This window comes from Protopterus annectens, chromosome 13.part0, assembly GCF_019279795.1.
Source record: "Protopterus annectens isolate FY-2018-M chromosome 13.part0, PAN1.0, whole genome shotgun sequence".
NCBI classification, from domain to species: Eukaryota; Metazoa; Chordata; order Ceratodontiformes; family Protopteridae; genus Protopterus; species Protopterus annectens.
In genome coordinates, this window is record NC_056747.1 from 644,259,907 (window position 1) to 644,280,949 (window position 21,043).

The window sequence follows — 21,043 nt, forward strand, 5'->3', positions numbered from 1 at the left end:
CTGTAGTACACAGACTCTGACTTCCTAGTCATGAGACAGTACACCAGGGGGACAATCCTTGATGAGGTGTGGGTCCCAATACAGCCATGTAGTGTATATAGCTGACGACATATATTGGCCCTGGTAGGGAAGGTGCCATCGGCAAGAATGATGTCAGCTCTACACAGATCACTTAGGTTCTGTGCTGTTGTGAGGAGAACCAGGGAATCCGTCCCATCCATATCAGATCTCCTACGGAGCATAAAGGTGCCACTGCGGAGTGGACAGTGGCTGACATCAATATCCGCAAGTGTTACTGGAGGCGTGCTCAGTGCTGCACGTGCTCTCTGATGGACCCTGGTTATGCTACGACGTAATGTTGCATGGCAAGGCATATCCTGCAGTACGTTCTCATCTGCTGTGCCTAGGACACTCTGCATCACCAAACTTGGCAACTCATTTCCAGTTACCGCCCTCTGCCGCAGTTCCACACGCAGTGCAGTGACCTGGGCTATTATTGCATCCGGCCCATGCTGGTGAGGCAGTGATTTCAGCAGTTCCTCGCCCCCTTCCTGTCGTACAGTGATGGCATGACCTCTACAGGCCTGCAGTCTCCGCTCAATACATGCCCAGTACCGTTTAGGTGGCAGTTCACGCTCCAAATGGTATAGGTATCCCTCGACTACCAGCATCGGTTTGCCCCGTTGGCTGGGCACTGTGCTATACTTGTTGCCAAGCTGCCCAGGGCTATATCGGTACATAGCTTCCAGCATTGTAACACCACTTGCAGATGGCCTCTCGGCATCCATCACAGCATGTATAGTTGGTAGATCTATGTATGGTCGGCGCTACTACACTCCCCGATAGGTTGTGCCAATAGTTCCTTGACGCTGTCCTGTGGTGGAGCCTGTCTTGTCATACTGCCTGCGATGGTGCACTGTGCAGATGTCAATACTACAGGTTCGTCTACCTGCTTGTTATGCTATGGAGGCACTATCTGCAGTTTAGACAGCCATGGGGCTCAACCATCTCCTGCTTCATACAGAGTTTCTACATGTGGTGTACATGTCCCTTTAAACTCCCAGTTGTACCTGTTACCCAATCAGGGTGTGGGGCCCTGCCTCGGTTTCAGTGGCAGAGGTTACATAGGGGAGTAACCCAGTGTTGCACCCTCCTCTACCTAATTGGGCCTACATACCTTTGTACACCGCCACGGGGGACACTGGATGGGTTTACAGAACCTACCATGCAGACATGCTGCTTTACACTGGGTGTGGGGGCTGACACCGCTGTCTGGACGTCTTCCCTGGTCCACAGTCCACACCTGCCTCTGTACTAGGGGGGGCCATAGCTGGACAGATGCTGTGTGTTGCACGTAAGGCTGTCCAGGTATATGTATACTATTAACTCCTAACAGGGTCTGTGTAATGTGCTGTGCATACTTTTGTAGTTGGAACTCTGTACACTGTTAGCTGCACGTGCCTCTTAGGGGCTCTACAGTCTCACACATCTCCATGGCTTCCACTACTGGGAGTATTATTGCTATGACGGGTATTGTACTTGTTCTGGGCTGTCACGTGCTTTTTATATGCAGGGACATAGCTCATGGACAGGGGAAATGCTGCAGCTGCTTCCACTCTGGAGTCTAACTCTACTCTACTGTGCCTGTTTACTGTTTGGGTTTCCCTGGAGTGTAGCTGATCTACAGGTAAGTTGTTGTTGCCGTGGATAGTTTTGTGTATGTACATGTGTATTTGCTATGCGTGGGGTATTACTGGTTTATTGTGCACCGTGTCTGTGTGGAGTATTTGTGCTTGTGTTTACTTTAGTGATGTGTATGCGTGGGGTATTTGTGGTTTATTGTACGTTGTGTCTGTGTGGGGTATTTGTGCTTGTGTTTACATTTGTTTTGTGTATGCGTGGGTTATTTATGTTTTTTATATGTGGTGTGTATGCGTGTGTTTTCACTGCTGCTTTGCTCAGGTTTCCGTGACTGCATTGCCGTTTGTGTGTGTTACGCGGTTCTGGCATTTGGTTTGCAGCGTAGCTGCTTTAGGGGTCGTCGCTATGTGTGTGCTTTACTTCCGCCGTCGGTTCCGACGGCGGGTGTGTGTTTCGGCCGCACCGCTCTACGATCTGGCGGTGTCGCGGCCTGTTTGTTTCGGCGATGTAGCTCGCGGGCAATCGTCCCGCGATCTACATGCCGGAACCCTTCTTAAATACTCTTAAACCAATCACAGCTAAAATTCAGAACACACCCTTACTGCACAAAATAGCCTGACAAAACCAAGCATAGTAAAAAAGGCATAGTAAAAGAAAGCATAGTAAAAGGAACAACCTCTCCCTTTTTCTTGTCATTCATAAAAAGAATGTAACAATGTTATACATAATAGTAACATTCTAAGGCTAAAATTCAGCTAAAGAGAAAAAAAGATACATTTTATCTATTGAAAGCTCTTAATTTAAGCAGCAATTTTATACTCTCTGCATCATTTAACCCTGGCCAAAATCATGCATTTTAATGAAGCTGCCAAAGCAATTTTACTTTTTCAAGTAAAAGGGGCTAGGCACCTCCATGTTCTGACATAATTAATGTTTTTAAAATAACAAGTTTGAAAATATGCCCAAGACTAGCAATAATATGTCTTGCTAAAGCATTTGTTTTTTCCCTAGATGAATGTCACTAAGGTGTTTACTCATTCTGTTTTTAATTTGCATTCAGATTTCCCTATGTAGAAACATGAACAATGAGAACAAATTGCACAATACACTATCTTACTAGTGTTACAATTAGATCTACTCTTTATGCTCACCTTATATTTATTAATAAATATTTCACTAGTTTCAAGAATATAGTGACAAAATACACATGAACCACATTTATTCATATGACCTATTTTACAAGTAGGCACAATGTGTTCAAAGACTGATTTTAAATTTTATCCTTTCTATAGACAAAAATGGGGAAAGCACCCAAACGGTCCCTTAAGGGGGTTTCTCTCTGCAAAATTTCCCAATTCTTATAAAGAATGTTCCTAATCATATAGCTATCATTGCTAAATGTAGTAAGGAAAGCACAAGAAATGTTTTAATTATTATTATTAGTACTCATTGTTTCATCATTGCCATTTATAATAGGAATATTATTACTCTCCACTGATGAAACAGAAGAAACTGCCTCAGTCATAAAAGTAGGGACCACCTATTATGCTTATCACCCAAAATGGGTCTAAAATGCCTCCTAGCTCTTTTTTCAATAACTTCCTGACTTAGTTCATTAACTGTCAAGTCAGGGTACCCTCATAGCCGGCCTTAGGCATAGGCCAACTAGGTGGCCATCTAGGGTGCCCCTCTAGTAGGAGAGCTTTTCCAGTATTTATTTGGTGTAGGTAGACCAGGATGGGGGCACCTGGTGGTGTGAGGGGGCACCGTGGAGCCCTTTTGCCTAGGGCACCAGTTGACCTACGGCCGCACCGTACTCTCTATGTAAGAACATATTTTTCACATTTAGCAATGATAGCTATATGATTAGGAACATTCTTTATAAGAACTGGGAAATTTTGCAGAAAGAAAACCCCTTAAGGGAACGTTTGGGTGTTTTCCCCATTTTTGGCTATAAGAAATGACAAAATTTAAAGTCAGCCTTTGAACACATTCTGCATACTTGTAAAATATCATATGCATAAATGTGGATCTTAAGTTGTCTATCTCACCTTCGTTCTTGCTGGTTGGGGATCGGAGCCAATCCTCAGCTCCAACTCGGCCATCTTCAATAGCTCGAGAGCTGTTTACTGGCTCGAGGCTACCCCTTATCCCATAATGCCTAGCGATAGCTACCCAGATCTCATTTGCCACTTCAGCTGCGAGGTGTCATTTTTCTGGCTCAGGCTCCTATAAAGTTTTTTGTATAACTTTCTTCACTAGATTTCAACCCTTCTAGTATTTTATTGTTAACAATAGTCTTGTTTTATGATAGTTAGTTTGTTAGCTTGTAGTATCCCTCCTGCTTCTTGTAGAACTCGTTTAACTTAGAGAGTTCTCACCCCACCCCTCCCCCCTACCTCTCCTTGTCAGGTTAGCCATTTAAGTTAGAGGCTTTTCCTTCTACCTTTCTCTTATAGGCTTTCCTATTCTCTTAAAAAAAAAAAAAAAAAAAACCTTTAGCTATAGTCTTTATAGTAGTGTGGTTTTTGTAGACTGTATTTTGCTTCTGGTTGTTATTGTTATAATTGTTTTTCCTTACTTTCAAGGATGTCAAAGGAATCCAAGGTTTCTGGGTTCAAGAAGTGTGACTCATGCTGTCAGAAAATGTCTCCGACAGATGGGCACACTTCTTGTGTCTATGGTTTAGGCACTGTGCACCTGCAGAACTCTTGTTCTATCTGTCATGCTTTTAGTCCAAGAGTCCTGCAGGAGGATAAGAATAAGCTTATCCTTAGGGGTCTTTTAAAACCCCAGGATTCATTGGCCAAGAGCTCACAGCCTGTGAAATCCTCTAAACCCACTAAGCCGTCAGCTCCAAGTTCAGAGCCATCTTCGGCTCAGCGTTTACCTTCCATGTCAGTTCCAGCTGGCACTGACAAGACAATCTCCCCATCACCTCCATCAGAGGCTTCGGAGCCATCATGGAGCCACAAGAGGCTAAGGTCCCCCTCACTTGAATCAGTGCATTCAGCTCCTCAGTCTCCTTTGCTTCAGAGCGAGCGCAGTCACCGATCCTCTCACTCCTCTTGGTCCTCTAGGCTATCGGATCACGATGTGGAGAGAGTGGTCAGTAGGTTGCTAAAGTCTCAGACACTAGCCAAGTTGTTGTCCAGCCCTCCTCAACAGGTAACGGCTCCGTCCACTTCTCTTGATGTTCCTCCTCTGACTCTAATGAGTTCGGAGCCAGAGTTTGTTGGGGTTCGAGTAGTTGAACCGTCGGCTCCGATAACACTATCTCCTTTGGTTCCGACGTCGGCTCCGATTCCCTCAGTGGTGCCATCCATCAAGGGATCTGGGCACCTGGGCTCCCTCATTGGCTTCTGATGGGGCGAGTGGCATTGGACCCTTATCCGACCCCGTTCTCCCTCTCGGAGCTTCGGCGCAGGTGAGCTTGGCTCCTACATCGGCCTCAGAGCCATCTCCCTCCGTGCAGAGAAGGATTCCTATTTCTTCAGAACCAAAGCTTTCTCTGCATCGTGGCAGGGACACCTTTGATGTTATGCGGAGTGTGCTGGCCAATGAGTCAGCTCCACTATCAGCCCCATTGGCTCCGTCCCCTGTAGTGCCTGTGCCAACCTCTGCTCCTCCTCCAGACCCCAAGCATAGGGAACCGATGCTCCAGGACACCCCATTGGGTGTTTCCTCTTCTTCCGAGGCCACCCCTGATCTCTCAGAGGAGCCCCCTTGGAAGAAGAAGAAGTGCAAGAGGAAGCACATTGGCTCCCCTGAGTCTGTCACTTTTGATACAGACTTAGATGAATCAGAAGGTTCCCTGAGATCCCCCTCTGAAGATGTTTCCTTTTCAGACATCCTGGAGATGCTCAAGCAGAGGGGGAACTGGAATCCCCTAGCCCTTTCTGAGGATGAGTCTGTATTTCTGGATGCCTTCGTTTCCTGACCTTCCACCTCCTGGGTGTCTCCACCTTTCGAACCACTTATGACAGTGGTGGCTCGAAAGGCTTGGTTAGCTCTGGAGACAGTGGAACCAACTCCAAGAAGACCTGGTAAATTTATTACAGCACCACAGGATAAGCAGTTCCTTACAAAATGTGTCCCTGTTGATGCTATGGTGGTAGCAGCAGCCACAAAAAAAGAGTTAGTGGAGACCTCTTATAGGTTCATAAGTTAGTACTAGGCTAACTGCCATTGCGAGCCATTTTAAGCCTAGCCAATTATCCTTTGTGAAACTCAAACCCTGCACCTTGTGTTTGTAAGGCAAACACCTTAACCATTAGGCCACCCTCCCAACACCCTCTTCATCTGTCCATCCCCCTAACTAGGAGTCTAGGACAATGGACAGATATGGGAAGGGAATGTTCGCTTCAGCGACCTTCTCTATGAGGTCACTGAACTACTTGTGTCATTTTACTTGCCTTCAAAGGGATCTCCTTAAAGAGCTCGGAGATACCCTCCAAGATCCAACAGCTGAGGGAGCACAAGCTAAGGTGGCTTCCCAGCTAGTGACACTTAATTCTGTTGTTAACTCCTCCATGAGGCTCATTTCCTATGCAGCCGATGGGGCAAGTAGAGCTGCTGGTACCGGGGTGGCCCTTAGGAGGCATACCTGGATGCGGCTGTGTAACTTTGCGGAACCTTTTTGAGCGTCCTTCACCACACTCCCTTTGATGGTTCCTTTCTTTTTGGACCACAGGTGAAAGACACTTTGACTAGGTGTGAGCAAGAAGGCAAGACTCTCTCTGCCATGGGAGTCCATTTTTTTACTCCCTCTAGACCCTACCCCAAAGGTCAGAAGAGTGGTAAGATGTGGTTCTGTAAATCTCAGGGAGCCTTGCCTGACACACGTAGTGATTTTTCCTCCAGAGGCAGAGGGGGAAACAATAATAATAGATGCCGCCCTCGTGGAAGAGGGGGTCTGCAGAACCAGGGCAACAGAGAATCCTTGTCTGATAAGCCCTTTCAGCATCCCTGAAGGGTTGCCTGGCTGCTCATCTCTGGAGGCAGTTGGGGGAAGACTTTCACTGTACCCAAAAGCTTGGTGAAGTTTAACACAAGACAGATGGGTACGATCCATTATATCCAAAGTTTACAAAATTCCCTTCCTTCAATCCCCCTCACAGTCAAGGAAGACCCTCTCAGATGTTCCACTCAATCTGAGGGAGCAAGCAGTAATAGAAGTTTCAAAACTGCTAGAAAAATGAGCCATCCAGGAAGTCCCGGCAAATCAGCATGGATCCGGAATTTACTCAAGGTTCTTTTTAGTACCAAAAAAGACAGGGGACTGGAGACCAATTCTGGATCTCAGCAGACTAAGCAGGTCTGTACAAAGAATGAAGTTTCAGATGGTCATGCTACAGTCCATTCTACCCTTTCTGGGTCAGAACAATTGGATGTGCTCCATAGATCTTCAGGATGCGTACTACCATATAAAGATGGGCAGGCGCTCCAGAAGATATCTTCACTTTTGGCTGGGGGCCAGTCATTATCAGTTCAGAGCTCTGCTCTTTGGTCTCACCACAGCCCCCACGGTGTTCACCAAATGTATCGCAGTGGTCACGGCTCACCTAAGGTGTAAAGGATTCCAGGTGTTTCCGTATCTAGATGACTGGCTCCTTACTGCTACCACCAGGCATCAACTCGTACAAGCATGGGACTATACAATCACAATCTGCTCACAGCTCGGCATCATAATAAATTTTGAAAAATCTGCCTTGTTGCCCTGTCAATCTATCACTTATATAGGAGAAGACTTAGACACAAGGGATATGTTTGCAAGGCTACCACCACAAAGGGTGCCCGCAATTCATCAGCAGGTACAGGTTCTGATGCAGAGCAAAAGGATCCAAGTCAGGTACGTCCTTCAAACTCTGAGCTCCATGGCAGCAGCTATTCTCCTAATCCCACTAGCATGCTTTCATATGAGGATTCTTCAGTAGCTTCTGTTCATGCAGTGGTCTTTCCAAGAGCTACCCATGATGTACGAGATCATGATCACGGACGCATGCTAAAGGCATCTTTCTTGGTGGATGGTCTCCCCACTAGTTACTCAGGGCAGACCTTTCATACAACCCCCTCCAGTAGCCACAGTAATGACAGACGCCTCCCTGATAGGGTGGGGGGCATTATCTGGGCAGGACAGTCCAAGGTACGTGGCAACCTCACGAGTACCATCTGCATATAAATGTCCTGGAAATGAGAGCCGTGCTCCTGGCATTGCAAGCCATTCAAGGCTCTCATCCTCCTGGGACCATTGCTATTCAAACAGACAACATGTTAGTGGTGTGGTACATCAACAAGCAGGGTGGAACCAGGTCCTACCCCCTATGTCAAGAAGTACTCAGGCTTTGGCAGTGGGTGATTTCCTCCCAACACTTTCTGATTGCGATGCACATCCCTGGGAGATCCAACGTCATAGCAGACAGGCTCAGCAGAGCTATTCTAATGCCTCACAAGTGGTCTCTGAATCAGGATATTGAGAATATTGTTTTTCACAAATGGGTACAGCCTTGCTGTGATCTCTTTGCCACCCCCTTCAACAGCAAATGCAGCAACTACTTCTCCATTCTCCCACTTCCGGGTCACACACCCAGAGATGCTCTAGTCCACGATTGGCCCCAGGGACTTCTTTATGCCTTTCCTCCATTCCCTCTGATACCCAAACTTATACAGAAAGCAATATCGTTGGGTTGAAAAATGATCCTCATTGCTCCCTACTGGCCTCGACAGATATGGTTTCTGTTCCTGCACCGTTACCTTCTCAATCAACCCTGGACTCTGGACCCAATTCCAGACCTCCTGGTACATCAATCAGGTGGGTTGCATCAATCCCTAAAAACCCTCCAGCTCACAGCTTGGTTGCTCAACTTCCAACCTTAGCCAGGCTTCCCAGCATTTCCCCAGCAGTCTGTGATATTATTGTGTCCTCTCACAAGTCTACAATGAGGAAAACTTGTGCTAGGAAATGGAAACATTTTTCTTGTTGGGCAGAGACTAGGAATGTGGATCCCTTCTCAGCCCCCGGACATAAAATCTTGGAATTCCTAGCTTTGTTGTTTCATTCCGGGTCTGCTGCTTCTACGATCGGGGTACAAATGGCGGCCATTTCTAACTTTCATGTTGGTTTTTCAAACTCTAACATTATGTCTCATAAGCTATGTAAAGCTTTTTTGAGAGGGGCAACTCTTCTTAGGCCTCCAGTGAGAGATCCCCCTCCTCTTTGGGACCTTAATTTAGTCCTAACCTCCTTAATTCTGCACCCTTTCAAACCAGCAACTTCTTGCTCTATCAAGTTCCTATCTTAGAAGACACTCTTTCTGGTAGCTATTACTTCAGCCAGATGTGTCTCCAAACTTCAGGCGCTATGTGTTTGTCCTCCTTACTTGGTTTTTCATAAGGAGAGGGTTGCTCTGAGAACTAATCCCTCATTTCTCCCTAAAGTCTGCTCAGAAAGTAATTTAAACCAATCTATAGATCTTCCTGTGTTTTTCCCTAATCATACCAACAAGGCAGAGTACAAACTACACCAATTGGATGTTCATAGGCGATTGTGCTTTTACCTGCACAGAACTAAAGAAGTAAGGAAATCGGACCAACTATTCCGCTCTTATGCCTTGGACAAACAAGGTCTCCCAGTTTCCAAGGTAACCTTGTCCAGATGGTTGCACACACTATTACTTTCATTTATCAGTTAAGGAACAAACAGTTACCTATTAAACCGAAAGGTCATTCTACTAGGGCCTTGGCCACCTCTGTAGCCTTCCAGTCTAGGTTGCCCATAGATTCTGTCTGTGCAGTTGCCACGTGGGCAAACCCTCATACCTTTATTTCTCATTACAAGTTGGATATGGTCTCCAGGAGCAGAGCTGACTTTGCTTCCACTGTTCTGAAGAGTCTGTTCCACTGAGCCACCCAGGATATTAAGTGCTAGGGATGCTGTCCCAACCAGCAAGAACGAAGGTGAGATAGACAACTTAACATAAAGAAGTTATGTACCTACCATAACGTTCCATGTTAGTTGTCTTCATTTTTCCTTTCTTCTTGCGTCCCACCCTCCATCCCCCTGTCCTATTGGATTGAGAGGAGTTTTTTGTTCTGTTTCTCTGGCTGTGTGTTCCCTTGTGTCCTTTTTTGAACTAAGAGAATATGGCAGGTATAGTCAACTGTTTTTTGACTGAATTATTATGTTGTTATGTCTGGGGTTAGCTATTTCACACGAGATCTGGGTAGCTATCGCTAGGCATTATGGGATAAGGGGTAGCCTTGAGCCAGTAAGCAGCTCTCGAGCTATTGAAAATGGCCGAGTCGGAGCCGATCGCCAACCAGCAAGAAGGAAGGCGAGATGAAGATAACTAACATGGAATGTTATGGTAGGTACATAACTTCTTTTTCATGTGTATTTTGTCACTATATTCCTGAAACTAGTGAAATATTTATTAATAAATATAAGGTGAGCATAAAGGTTAGACCAAATTGTAATACTAGTAAGATAATGTATTGTGCTATTTGTTTGCATTGTTCATGTTTCTAAGTAGTATGTAGGGAAATCTGAATGCAAATTAAAAAAAACAGAATGAGTGAGCACCTTACTGACATTCATCTAGGGAAAGAAGCAAATGCGTGAGCACCTTAGTGACATTCATCTAGGGAAAGAAGCAAATGCTTTAGCAAGACATATTATTGCTAGTCCTGGGCATATTTTCAAATTTGTTGTTTTACAATCATTAATTATGTCAGAATGTGAAGGTGACTGGCACCTTTTACTTGAGAAAGCAGAATTGCTTTGGCAGCTTTGTTTAAATGCACGATTTTGGCCAGGGTTAAATGATGTAGAAAATATAAAATGTCTGCTTAAATTAAGAGCTTTTACTAGATATAATGTATTTTTTTTTCTCTTTAGCTGAATTTTAGCCTTAGAATGTTACTATTGTGTATAACATTGTTACATTCTTTCTATGAATGAAAAGAAAAAGGGGGTGTTCCTTTTACTATGCTTTCTTTTACTATGCTTTATTTTACTATGCTTGGTATTGTCAGGCTATTTCATGGAATAAGGGTGTGTTCTGAATTTTAGCTGTGTTTGGTTTAAGAGTATTTAAGAAGCCTAATGGCAGTTTGTTCATTTATCTGATGAATTTCCTTTTTATATGTCAGTGGAATGAAAGCGCTTATCTTTTTGGATTATTTTTAACTGCTGTGTTGCTTTTTTATGTACTGCATTTGGCTGAAGCAGTTTTTAGATGTACTACATAGAATTAAAGCATTTTGGAGTGTGGAAGCCTTCTTTTGCCCTGCTTTTTGGATTATTGATCCCATTTACAACCAGTTCAGCACATAGCTGGGTATTTCCTTTTAGGCTTCAGACATAGTTAAAGAATGCCTTATGATTATCCTTGGCTAGAGATGCAATTTTAATTTCACAATTTGCTTTAGAAGACTTTACAAGATTTCTGGTTTTCTTGTTTAGGCTTAGTAGGGAACTCTTCCTCTGCAGAGTGATATCCATCTTGCTTTTGGATGACAGTTTCTTCCTTTTGTTGTATAATCTGTTTATACTTGAAGTCCACCACAGTGGCTTGTTTTTATGGATAGACCTGGTTTTGATCCTGTCAGGTACTCAGAGTTTATGCAGTCACTTAAGTGTTTGTACAGGGCATTCGTGTACACTTCTGCATAATGATCATTGATGTCTGCGATTACAGGTAGCATAAAGCTTTTTACACCATAGCTTAATAGTTAGTTAGCTTTGGTAAAATTTTTTTTATAATTTTTTTTCCTGTGAGTGTCAGTTCTATTAGTTACTTCAAACGAGACCGAATTGTGGTCTGACCTAACCAGGGAGGGCATCACACGTGGGGATGTACAGTGACCCCGCATGTTGGTGAGTAGTATGTCTAGAAGATTAGAGTCACTAGTAGGGGTGCAGACTACCTGTTCCAGAGCATTTGTGCTAACAAAGTCCAGAAACCTCTGGGCGAGATGTGTTTTTGCTCATATATGTCACCAAGTCTATGGAAGGATAGTCAACATCTTCCATGACTAAGGTGTTGGGCTGTATTGCAAAGAATTACAATAAATCAAGGTAGACAGTGTACTTATCCTGGTTCATGGTGGGGGATCTATAGCTAGTAATGATGTGGTATGGTACTCTCCCAAAAGTCAATTGGACATGCAGTAGTTTGAGAGAGACATGCTGTTTGACCAGTCTCAAAGTACATTTGGTTTTAATGCAGATGGATACACCTCCACCTTTTGTTCCTTCATGCTCATTTTGAGGTCTGAATGTGTGGAAGGCATTGCAGCCTTGCAGAGCCGGGGTGCTCTCAGTGGTCTTGAACCATGTCTCAGTAACTGCACAGATGCCAACATCTACCAAAGTAAGGAGTGCTTTCAGGGAGTGCAGTTTCATGTTTAAACTCCAAGAATTAAGCAGCATGGCCCTGAATTTGTCTTGATTAGATTTTGTTACATTGGAAAATTTGTTGTTTTGACATTGCCTAAAAAAAGCACTATGAGGGAGTCAAGGGCCTTTGCCAGTATCTGAAAGCCTTGGGGGGACAGGTGCAGACCATCTCTAGCAAAGCAGTAAGGTCTGTCTACTATATCCTCTCAGGCTGACAGATACTGGATCCCCCTGGACTGATTCCAGAAGCTGAGCCATTTGTCGAAGTCAATCATTTTTGTTTATATTGTAGCATCGTCCTGGGTGAGGGTAGTATACTGATTAGGGCTCGGGGCATACCTGTCTGGGGCACATAATCAGAAAGTTCCATCATGTCTGTCTTCATATAGTCCAGAGAGGTACATCTGAAGTCATTCACTCCAACATGGACTTTGACAGAGTGATAATGCTATTTGTTGTTGAGTGACATGAGTGCATGCATGATGTCGGATCCTGGCACCTGATAGGCATGTGACCCTGACCTTCTCCTTGTCCAGTCTGGTGAGGGGGAGAGGACATCTGTGTGTCTCGCCATGGAATCACCTGTGACAAAATGTCTTTTGCCTTATGGGCTCATTTGTTGAGAAAAGTAAACACACCAGAAAAATAGTCCAAAAACACAATAGTAGAAATTGCCATGACACAGGAACCACACTGACTTCAAGGGAATACTGGTTACCAAAAAAATTTTATTCTGGTACCTCAGCCTTTCGCCCTCAAGGTGAAAGGCCGAAGTATTCCTTTGAATTCAGTGTGGTTCCTGTGCTATGGTGATTTCTGCTATTGTGTTTTTTGGCTTATTTGTTGAGACACAGGTATGTGTGTTGATATGTATAGTGGTTTCTTTTTGCTTAGTGGTGAGTGTAGTGGTGTGCATTTGGTGTGCATTTGGGAGGTCTCTGTTCTTTTGGTAAGCTTTTAGTGAGTACCTCCATATTTGTGGGTTTATATGCCATGACTTTATTTTTCATGAGACGTGAGGTGTGCACTTCTCTCACATAGGGTGTTAGTTTGCTTTAGGAGTAAATGATTGTCAGTATACATAAAGCAATTGCTACATTGCCTCAAGATGTCCATAATCAATCAAGCTGGCAGGAGAAATGATGGGAAACTACTCGTCCATTGTGGCAGGATTTTTCTGAATGTGGTATATGGGAAGGAAGTGGGCTAGCTGGACTTAGTCACAAGCAGCAAAATGGAGCAGTAATTCAATTAAATACAGTGCTGGATTAAATTATACTTATTTTTCATTTTTTGCTGTGTATGCCTTGAATTTCACTGCAGATGCACTCCAGACCTCTGACTAAAGTTGCCAAATGTTGAGCAGCTCCTGTAAACTGAGTGCAATCACTTGCAAATGTGAGGCTTATTTACAGGCAAATTTAAACAGTTTTAACACAATTACTAATGGGAAAGTCCCAAACTGAGCCTTTCTCCAACAATCTCCAACTCTGATGGGTCCTAAGCTACACACTTCTGCCACAAGGGTGCAAGGAGACCCTCTTAATGTAAGATGGCTTTTTTTAAGAGCACAGTGATACTAAACAGTCTAGATGCAGCAGGTCTGAATCTAGCCTATGCTATATAAGGCAATAAAATACAGTTTCAAGGTGCAGAGTAAAAAGCAGTCATAAACAACAAAAATAAAGCAGTAATTCAATTAAATATAGTTAAAGTACAGTCCTGGCTTAAAATGCACTTATTTTTCAGTGGATGCTTTGGATTTCAGTGCAGATGCACTCTAAACTTCTGACTAAAGTTGCCAAACATTGAGCAGCTCCAGTAAACTGAGCACAAACCTGAGCAAATGCAAGGCTTATATACAGGCACATTTAAATGGTTTTAACACAACTATCAATGGGAAAGCCCAAAACTGCACCTGTCTCCAGTGATATCTAATTCAGATGGATCATGAGCTACATACTTATGCCACAAAAGTGTAGGGAGGCCCTCTTAATATAATATAGCTGGTTTAAGAGCATAGCGATACCAAACAGTCTAGATTCAGCAGGTCTGAATCTAGCCTATGCTAGGTAAGGAAAGGAAATACAATCTCTAGATGAGAAGGAGTAAGAGAGAGTCACTTAAAAGTTAAAGTGAGAGTGTTTAGTAGTATACTATTATTGACCTGCAGTTGTACCACCCTCTGCACAAACTGGCAGCTTTTCAAGCAGTTGTGAACAGTGGGAGACTATGCAGAGTGTTTCCTACAAAGGATTTTAAACTGTAGAGGTTGGCTTATATGCAAGCACATGGAACTGCATTTGCAAGAGGCTTTTATACCAGCAGGAAGAAAGACTTCTATACAGTTAAACTCTCAGGCCAATCAGATAAAAACACAGTAAGCTATTGACCAGTAGTTTCCACCTGGGTTGGGTTGCATTTAGCTCTCTGTTCCCACCAGAGTGCAAAAGAAATATCTTAATGTAAAACAAACTGCCGTTGGGCTAAAGTACATAACAAATATTTTAGAACAGAAGTAAGAATTCCTGCAATATCAGGAATCCTTGGAAATAAGCTAACTCTGAGAAATGTTTACAACACACAAAAACTTTGCAAAACTTAGAAATATTTTGGCAGACTCAGGATAACTTAGACAAACTCAGAATCAGCTTTGGCAGTAACAGAGGAGGTTAGGAAATATCAGTCTACTGTTAAAAACAACATAAGACCAGTACAGTAACAATCAGATGGAGATTCTTTAACATATGCAGGCTGAAAAACTGATAAATTTGACCAGATAAATAAATGCAGCACAGACATGTTAAATACCTCTGAAAAAGACCAAGTCCAAAAATATACTTATGTCAGCATTGTATATCCAGATGGTTTTACAAGCATTCCAAGTTTTGCAGTCACAGGTGTCCAAAATAGGCACAAGTCGACTCTAAATAAATGAGCCTATGAATCTGTCTGAGGACACTGTTCCATCAGTTGAGGAATGGATGAAAAAGACATCAGATATTATAGTTATGCACTCACCAAAACTCTGCATCTGTGTAGCCTGTTTGTGTCCTTCCTTAACTTCCCACCCTCCAATCCTCCATCCTTTTTGATTAGTTCTTAGTATGCATTGAGGGATACTCCTTAATGGTCTTGCTTTGTGAGCTCCAGAACTTTTTATTTCTGTTTCTTCCCCTTTCTGCTCTTTGGAAAGACTTTCCCCTTTTTGCTTGAGAGAATTTTGCTGCCTGATGGTAGTTTGCCATCTTGTGATTATCTGAATAGAGGGCATACTACCCACCCTCCCTATTTTTGTTTTGTAGTTTACATTTGGTGGCTTTTGCAGTTGCCCGCCCCACTGTAAATTTGATCTGGGACAGTCCCCCAGTCCCATCTCTTTACCACATTCTACCTAATAAACTCTTTCTGCACTTGCTTTTAGTCCTTTTTAATTTAATTGCATTTTTAAACTGTGTTTGGTCTAATATTGCTGCATACTCAAGTGTGCTAGCTTGCACTGCATGTGAATTGTTTTTTCCTACTGTTTTTGCTACTTTTCTGTAATAAAAAAAACTGTAAGCCTGTTTCCTACCTTTCCTGTAACTAGTGTTCCAGATACAGATTTTCTGTATCCAGGACTGTATGTAAGCTTCTGAGCTCCCCAAGCCTTTCTGTGTTGGAGGGAAGCCTTCTAGCTTATCAGTGGGAGTGGTAAGCACTAGGTAACCTGTCTACCACATAAGGAGTGGTTCTGGTCCAGAAATTGTAGTTTTTGGCTGTTTGTGCAATCTCTTCCCTCTCTCTCTCAACTTTCTGATTTGAAAGTCTGCATTTGCACTTGTTTCTGTCCTGTAACTCGTCTAGTGCAGATACAGATTCTTAGTTTTAGCACTTAAATTTGCTTGTTTATGCTCAGCACTTGTTCAGAACTTGTAAGCACTAAATAAGCTACTAATTACTATAGCACTCTATCTTCCTCATTACCTAGAGGAAAACCATTTTTGTACTTCTTTACTCACTTGCTTAGAGAAAAACAGCTTTTGTACTCACTTTCCTCACTTATCTAGAGGAAAATCGTTTCTTATTCAGGCATGTCCAAGGGTCAGCTCCCAGTGTTCTCTCCTGTCTATCTGATGAATCTGGGCATATTGAGGTACTGTAGAAATTGCCTCATGTACACTGACAACCTTCTCCTCCTACCACCCAACACTACAACCAGTGAGAGATGCACATATCTAGCCAAACTGGAGGTAAAGCTCTCTCTAACCAAGACTGAACTTGACAGTCATGAGGATAAGGTAAACATTTGCACCACACCACACTCATCACATAGTCTCACTAAATCTACACCACCAAAATCCACACACAGTAACACAAAAACATTCGCGGAGGCTCTCAATAATAATCTGTCTAAACAACAGAGACCTCCAAAGCAGAAATGCAAGCAACCTCCATCCCCCAACACAATCCAAATGACACATAGCCCACAGACTCAGTGTGCCACTCAACCACAGCCAATAAGGCAAAACAACGTACCCAACACACTAGTCATAGGTGACTCTATAGTCAGGCACACTAATGTCCCACTCACCAGGCTAGACAAGGAGAAGGTTACTGTCAGCTGCCTGTCAGGTGCCAGGATCCGCCACATAACCCACGCACTCAGGTCACTCCACACCAAGTACAAATATGACTCTGTCATTGTCCATGTTGGTGTGAATGACCTGAGACATACCTCCCTGGACTACATGAAAAGAGACATGGAAGAGCTCTCCGATGTTGTAGCCCAGGCAGGTATGACCCTAGCCCTGAGTAGCATTCTGCCATCGCCCAGAATGATACCGCAGTACAAGGACAAAATGATTGACTTCAACAATTGGTTAAGCTTCTGGTGTCATTCTAAGGGGATCCAGTATCTGTCTGCTTGGGATGACATGGTCGACAGACCACAATGCTTTGCCACAGATGGCCTGCATCTGTCGCCCCTGGGATTCCAGATACTGGCTAAGGCTCTTGCTGCCCCTATAGTGCCTTTTTTACGCAGGGTTCAAATAACAAATTCGCCACCATAACAGGAACAGGCAAACAAAAACTGAAGGTAATGCTACTCAATGCTAGAAGTCTAAATCTCAAAATGCACTCACTCGAGGCACTACTTAAAATGGAGAACATCGATATCTGTGCAGTGACTGAGACCTGGATCAAGGCTCCAGAGAGCACCCCTGCACTACCAGGCTATAACTCATACCACACTTTTTAGCCATGTAACCTAGACCAAAACACCAAAGGCAGAGGTGTGTCCATATTCATTAAGGATATCCACAGCTCCAGGCTAGTTGCTCAGCATAATGCATCCGAGGTTATCCAAATGCAACTAATCTGGGCAAAACTGCAATCCAAATTATAGCTTGCTACAGATCCCCCACCATGCCCCAGGATTCCCACTCCTCTTTTCTTGATGCACTGGGAAAAATTAGGGTTCAACCAAACAACCTAATAATGGGCAACTTCAACTACCTCACCATTAACTGGGAAAACTACTCGTGTACCAACTCCTTAGCTCAACGCTTTCTGGAATTCATAAACTCCAATGCCCTAGATCAACTTATCCTCACCCCCACCAGGGGCAACAATATCCTAGACCTAGTCATTACCAACAAGGGTGACTGGTGTTCCACACCTGAAGTCAACTCCTCGTTGGTCCGATCTGACCATAAGCTTATCACCCTTGATATCCACATCCCACCCCCACCCCCCATTAAGGAAACCACAGTAAAAAAATTTTCCAAAGCCAACTTCATGCTTCTTAAGACAGAAGTGGTGAACTTCATGACACCCATGCAGATGGACAGTACAGTTACAACTGCTGAATCCTACACAAATGCACTCTATAAGCACTTACACGAGTGCATGGATCGTGCTATCCCAAAATGAACCAAGATGCTATCCTCCAAAAAAAAGGAAGCCAATCTGGTGGTCCCCTGCCATAAACAAACTTTACAGCAGAAGAAAGAAACTGTTGCAAAAGAGAGTAAAATCCCATGAGTGGAGGAGCTCCCTGGTCAGCCTCAGTAAGAAGCTGAGATCCCTTATAAGATCCTCCAAAGCTAGCTACGAAAACAAAATCGCCACTAAATCCAAGGACAACCACAAAGAATTCTATAGCTATGTCAAGAATCTAGATGGCAACATCCAGATCTGCTCTGAGTTACAGCACAAAGGCATGAAAATTACAGAACCAACTGATATCACCAACATCCTGGCAGATCGGTTCAGTGCTAACTTTACCCCCCTCTCACCCCCCTAAAGGGCCCATATCTATACAGGAAGAATGCAGAGTCCCTGTAATCACAACTACGCAGGTAAAAGCTGCACTCTCTAAAGCCAAAAACACAGCATCCATGGGACTGGACAACATCCTAGGCTGCGTTTTACACGAACTTCAGAATGAACTGGCTCCCCACTTAAGCACCATGTTCAATAATAGCCTTCCATCAGGCTTTGTGCCCACTGAATGGTGCACAGCAACAGTTATCCCACTCCACAAAGGGGGAGCCACCACTGATACCAGGAACTATCGACCTATTAGCCTGACGAGCCTGGTCTGCAAGGCCATGGAACATATAAATAAAGACATTGGTAACCTCCAAACTCTCGATCCCACACAGTACAGGTTTGTGAAAGGCAGATCATGCCTCCTGAACCTGATCGACTTCTTTAAGGCAGTCACCAATGCCGTGGATGAGGGTAAGGTGGTTCACACAGCCTATCTTGACCGCGCCAAGGCTTTCGACACCATCCCCTATTCTGGAATTATAGCTAAACTCACTAAATTAGGTATAAATCCCTACATCACAAGATGGGTTGCCAACTGGCTCACTGACAGAACCCACACTGTAAAAGTTGCAGACTCCAAATCTGACCTCAAGGCAGTGACAAGTGGAGTGCCACAGGGTTCCATCCTGGGACTGCTCCTGTTTGGTATCTACTTCTCTGAAGTACAGGCTAACACAGAAGGCCTCTGGCTGACGAAGTTTGCAGATGACTGCAAACTAGGAGCCATAGTCAAGTCCCCAAATGATGTGGACATCCTACAGAAAGGCCTCACTGAGACAGATGCCTGGTGTCAGAGCCATGGCCTCAAGCTCAATGTCAAAAAGTGCAGTGTCACCCCCTTTGGTAAAAACTCTGTACCCATGAACTACCACATAGGCAGCAATCTACTTAACACCGAATGCGTGATAAGAGACTTTGGGACTCAGGTGGACAGTAGTCTCTTCTTTGATAGTCACATCGCCACAGTAGTCAGGAAGTCCTTCTACGTGGCACACCTCATCATAAAAGGGTTCTCATCCAGGAAAAAAGAGGTCATTGGTTCCCTCTACTCATCACTCATTAGACCCATTATAGAATACAATGCCCCTTTTGGAATGTACCTCACAAGACATCTGCAGCAGCTGGAAAGGCCACAGAAGTACCTCACAAAGAGGATTACTGGCCCCAAACAAATGCCCTACACTGACCACCTCAAAAAACTCCAGCTTTACTCCGTAGCATATCGCCTACTCTGAGGTGATCTTTGCCTAACATATAAAGCTATGTCAAACCCAGAGCTGTTGGACATGCTACACCTAAAGAAATCTCAATCCCTCCAAGATACACGCTCTAGGGACCTAAACCTTGTCACCACAATAAACAGGACATGCTGGAGGGATAAATTCCTGTCCCAGAGACTTCCTATACTCTGGAACAAGCTACCCATTTATGTCAAGCAAGGTTCTTCATTAGCACTCTTCAAGAAAAATCTTGATGAGTGGATGGGAAATAGGAAATACACCCCGGGGATCACTTCTGTGTCTCTGCTGGACAGTAGGGACCTAAACCTTGTCACCACAATAAACAGGACATGCTGGAGGGATAGATTCCTGTCCCAGAGACTTCCTATACTCTGGAACAAGCTACCCATTTATGTCAAGCAAAGTTCTTCATGAGCACTCTTCAAGAAATATCTTGATGAGTGGATGGGAAATAGGAAATACACCCCGGGGATCGCTTCTGTGTCTCTGCTGGACAGTGGTACAGGAAAATAACTTTCTTGGGTGGCATGCGCTATGGTACCTTGCTGGCTAGGCTTACATAGGCCCTTGGGCTGATAGCCTAGTACCTACCTATGAACCTATGAACCTATACCTGATCTGATGTAACTAGGTAGACAAGAGGGATTGTGGATAAGGGGAGGGGCTCTAGCTATGGAGTCTAAAGTCTATCAGAATAGCTAAGGACAGATCCAATGTCAGATCTGAGACCCATCATTTGACAAAGGACAAAGACAATACAGCGTTATGGTGAGTACATAACTGTAATTTCATGTTGGTCATGGAGAAGAGCTGGGAAGGACAACACAGACAAAAAGTTTAGATTTTATGGAGGTTGATTAGGATAGAATACAGGACAAACATTTCATCTCTGACTATTGTCAGCCATGACCTATGACACAAAAGAAAGGGTAAAATTCAATATATATGCAAAAGTCATTTTGGGAGACTGGAAAACATGAGTGCACATGGAAAACCTCCAGATACAAACATAACATGCAAAATCAATGCAGTCAATGACCCAAACTTGAGCTTAAACTTGAGTTATGAAGCAGAGATCTTAACCACTGAACTACTGTCTTGCCAAAAAATCATACAGTGATTAAAAGGACAAGATGAGGATCATTACAAAAGTCATATGAAGGTTAGCAACTGAAACAGGAAGTTGGAGGAGAAAGAAATTAGTGAATGTGACTAGAAAGGACAAAAACATGAGGATGCCATGCCAAGGAAAAGATAAAAATCCTAAACAAGCACTTTGCATCAGTATCAGTTTTCACTAAGGAAACAGATAAAAGGATAATAATCTGGAAAGATAGCACAAGGAAAAATGAGATGTTATGGGGGTAAGAAGGAGAATAAAGAATAGAGATAGTCAATATTTCATCTAGCATCATAGAAAGTCATCTGACATCATGGCACATCC

At 43.7% G+C, this 21,043-nt stretch overlaps 1 protein-coding gene across 1 annotated transcript in view; it reads right to left on the minus strand.

Annotated features, from left to right (window-relative positions):
- Positions 1-2,385: 2,385 nt before the first annotated feature.
- The window catches only part of TRPV1 (transient receptor potential cation channel subfamily V member 1), a 636,007-nt gene continuing 617,349 nt past the window's right edge, over positions 2,386-21,043 (minus strand). Inside the window, exon 16 of the mRNA XM_044054872.1 lies at positions 2,386-2,396. Within this exon, the coding sequence (XP_043910807.1) occupies positions 2,386-2,396 (11 nt within the window). The remainder of the gene's footprint in view (positions 2,397-21,043) is intronic.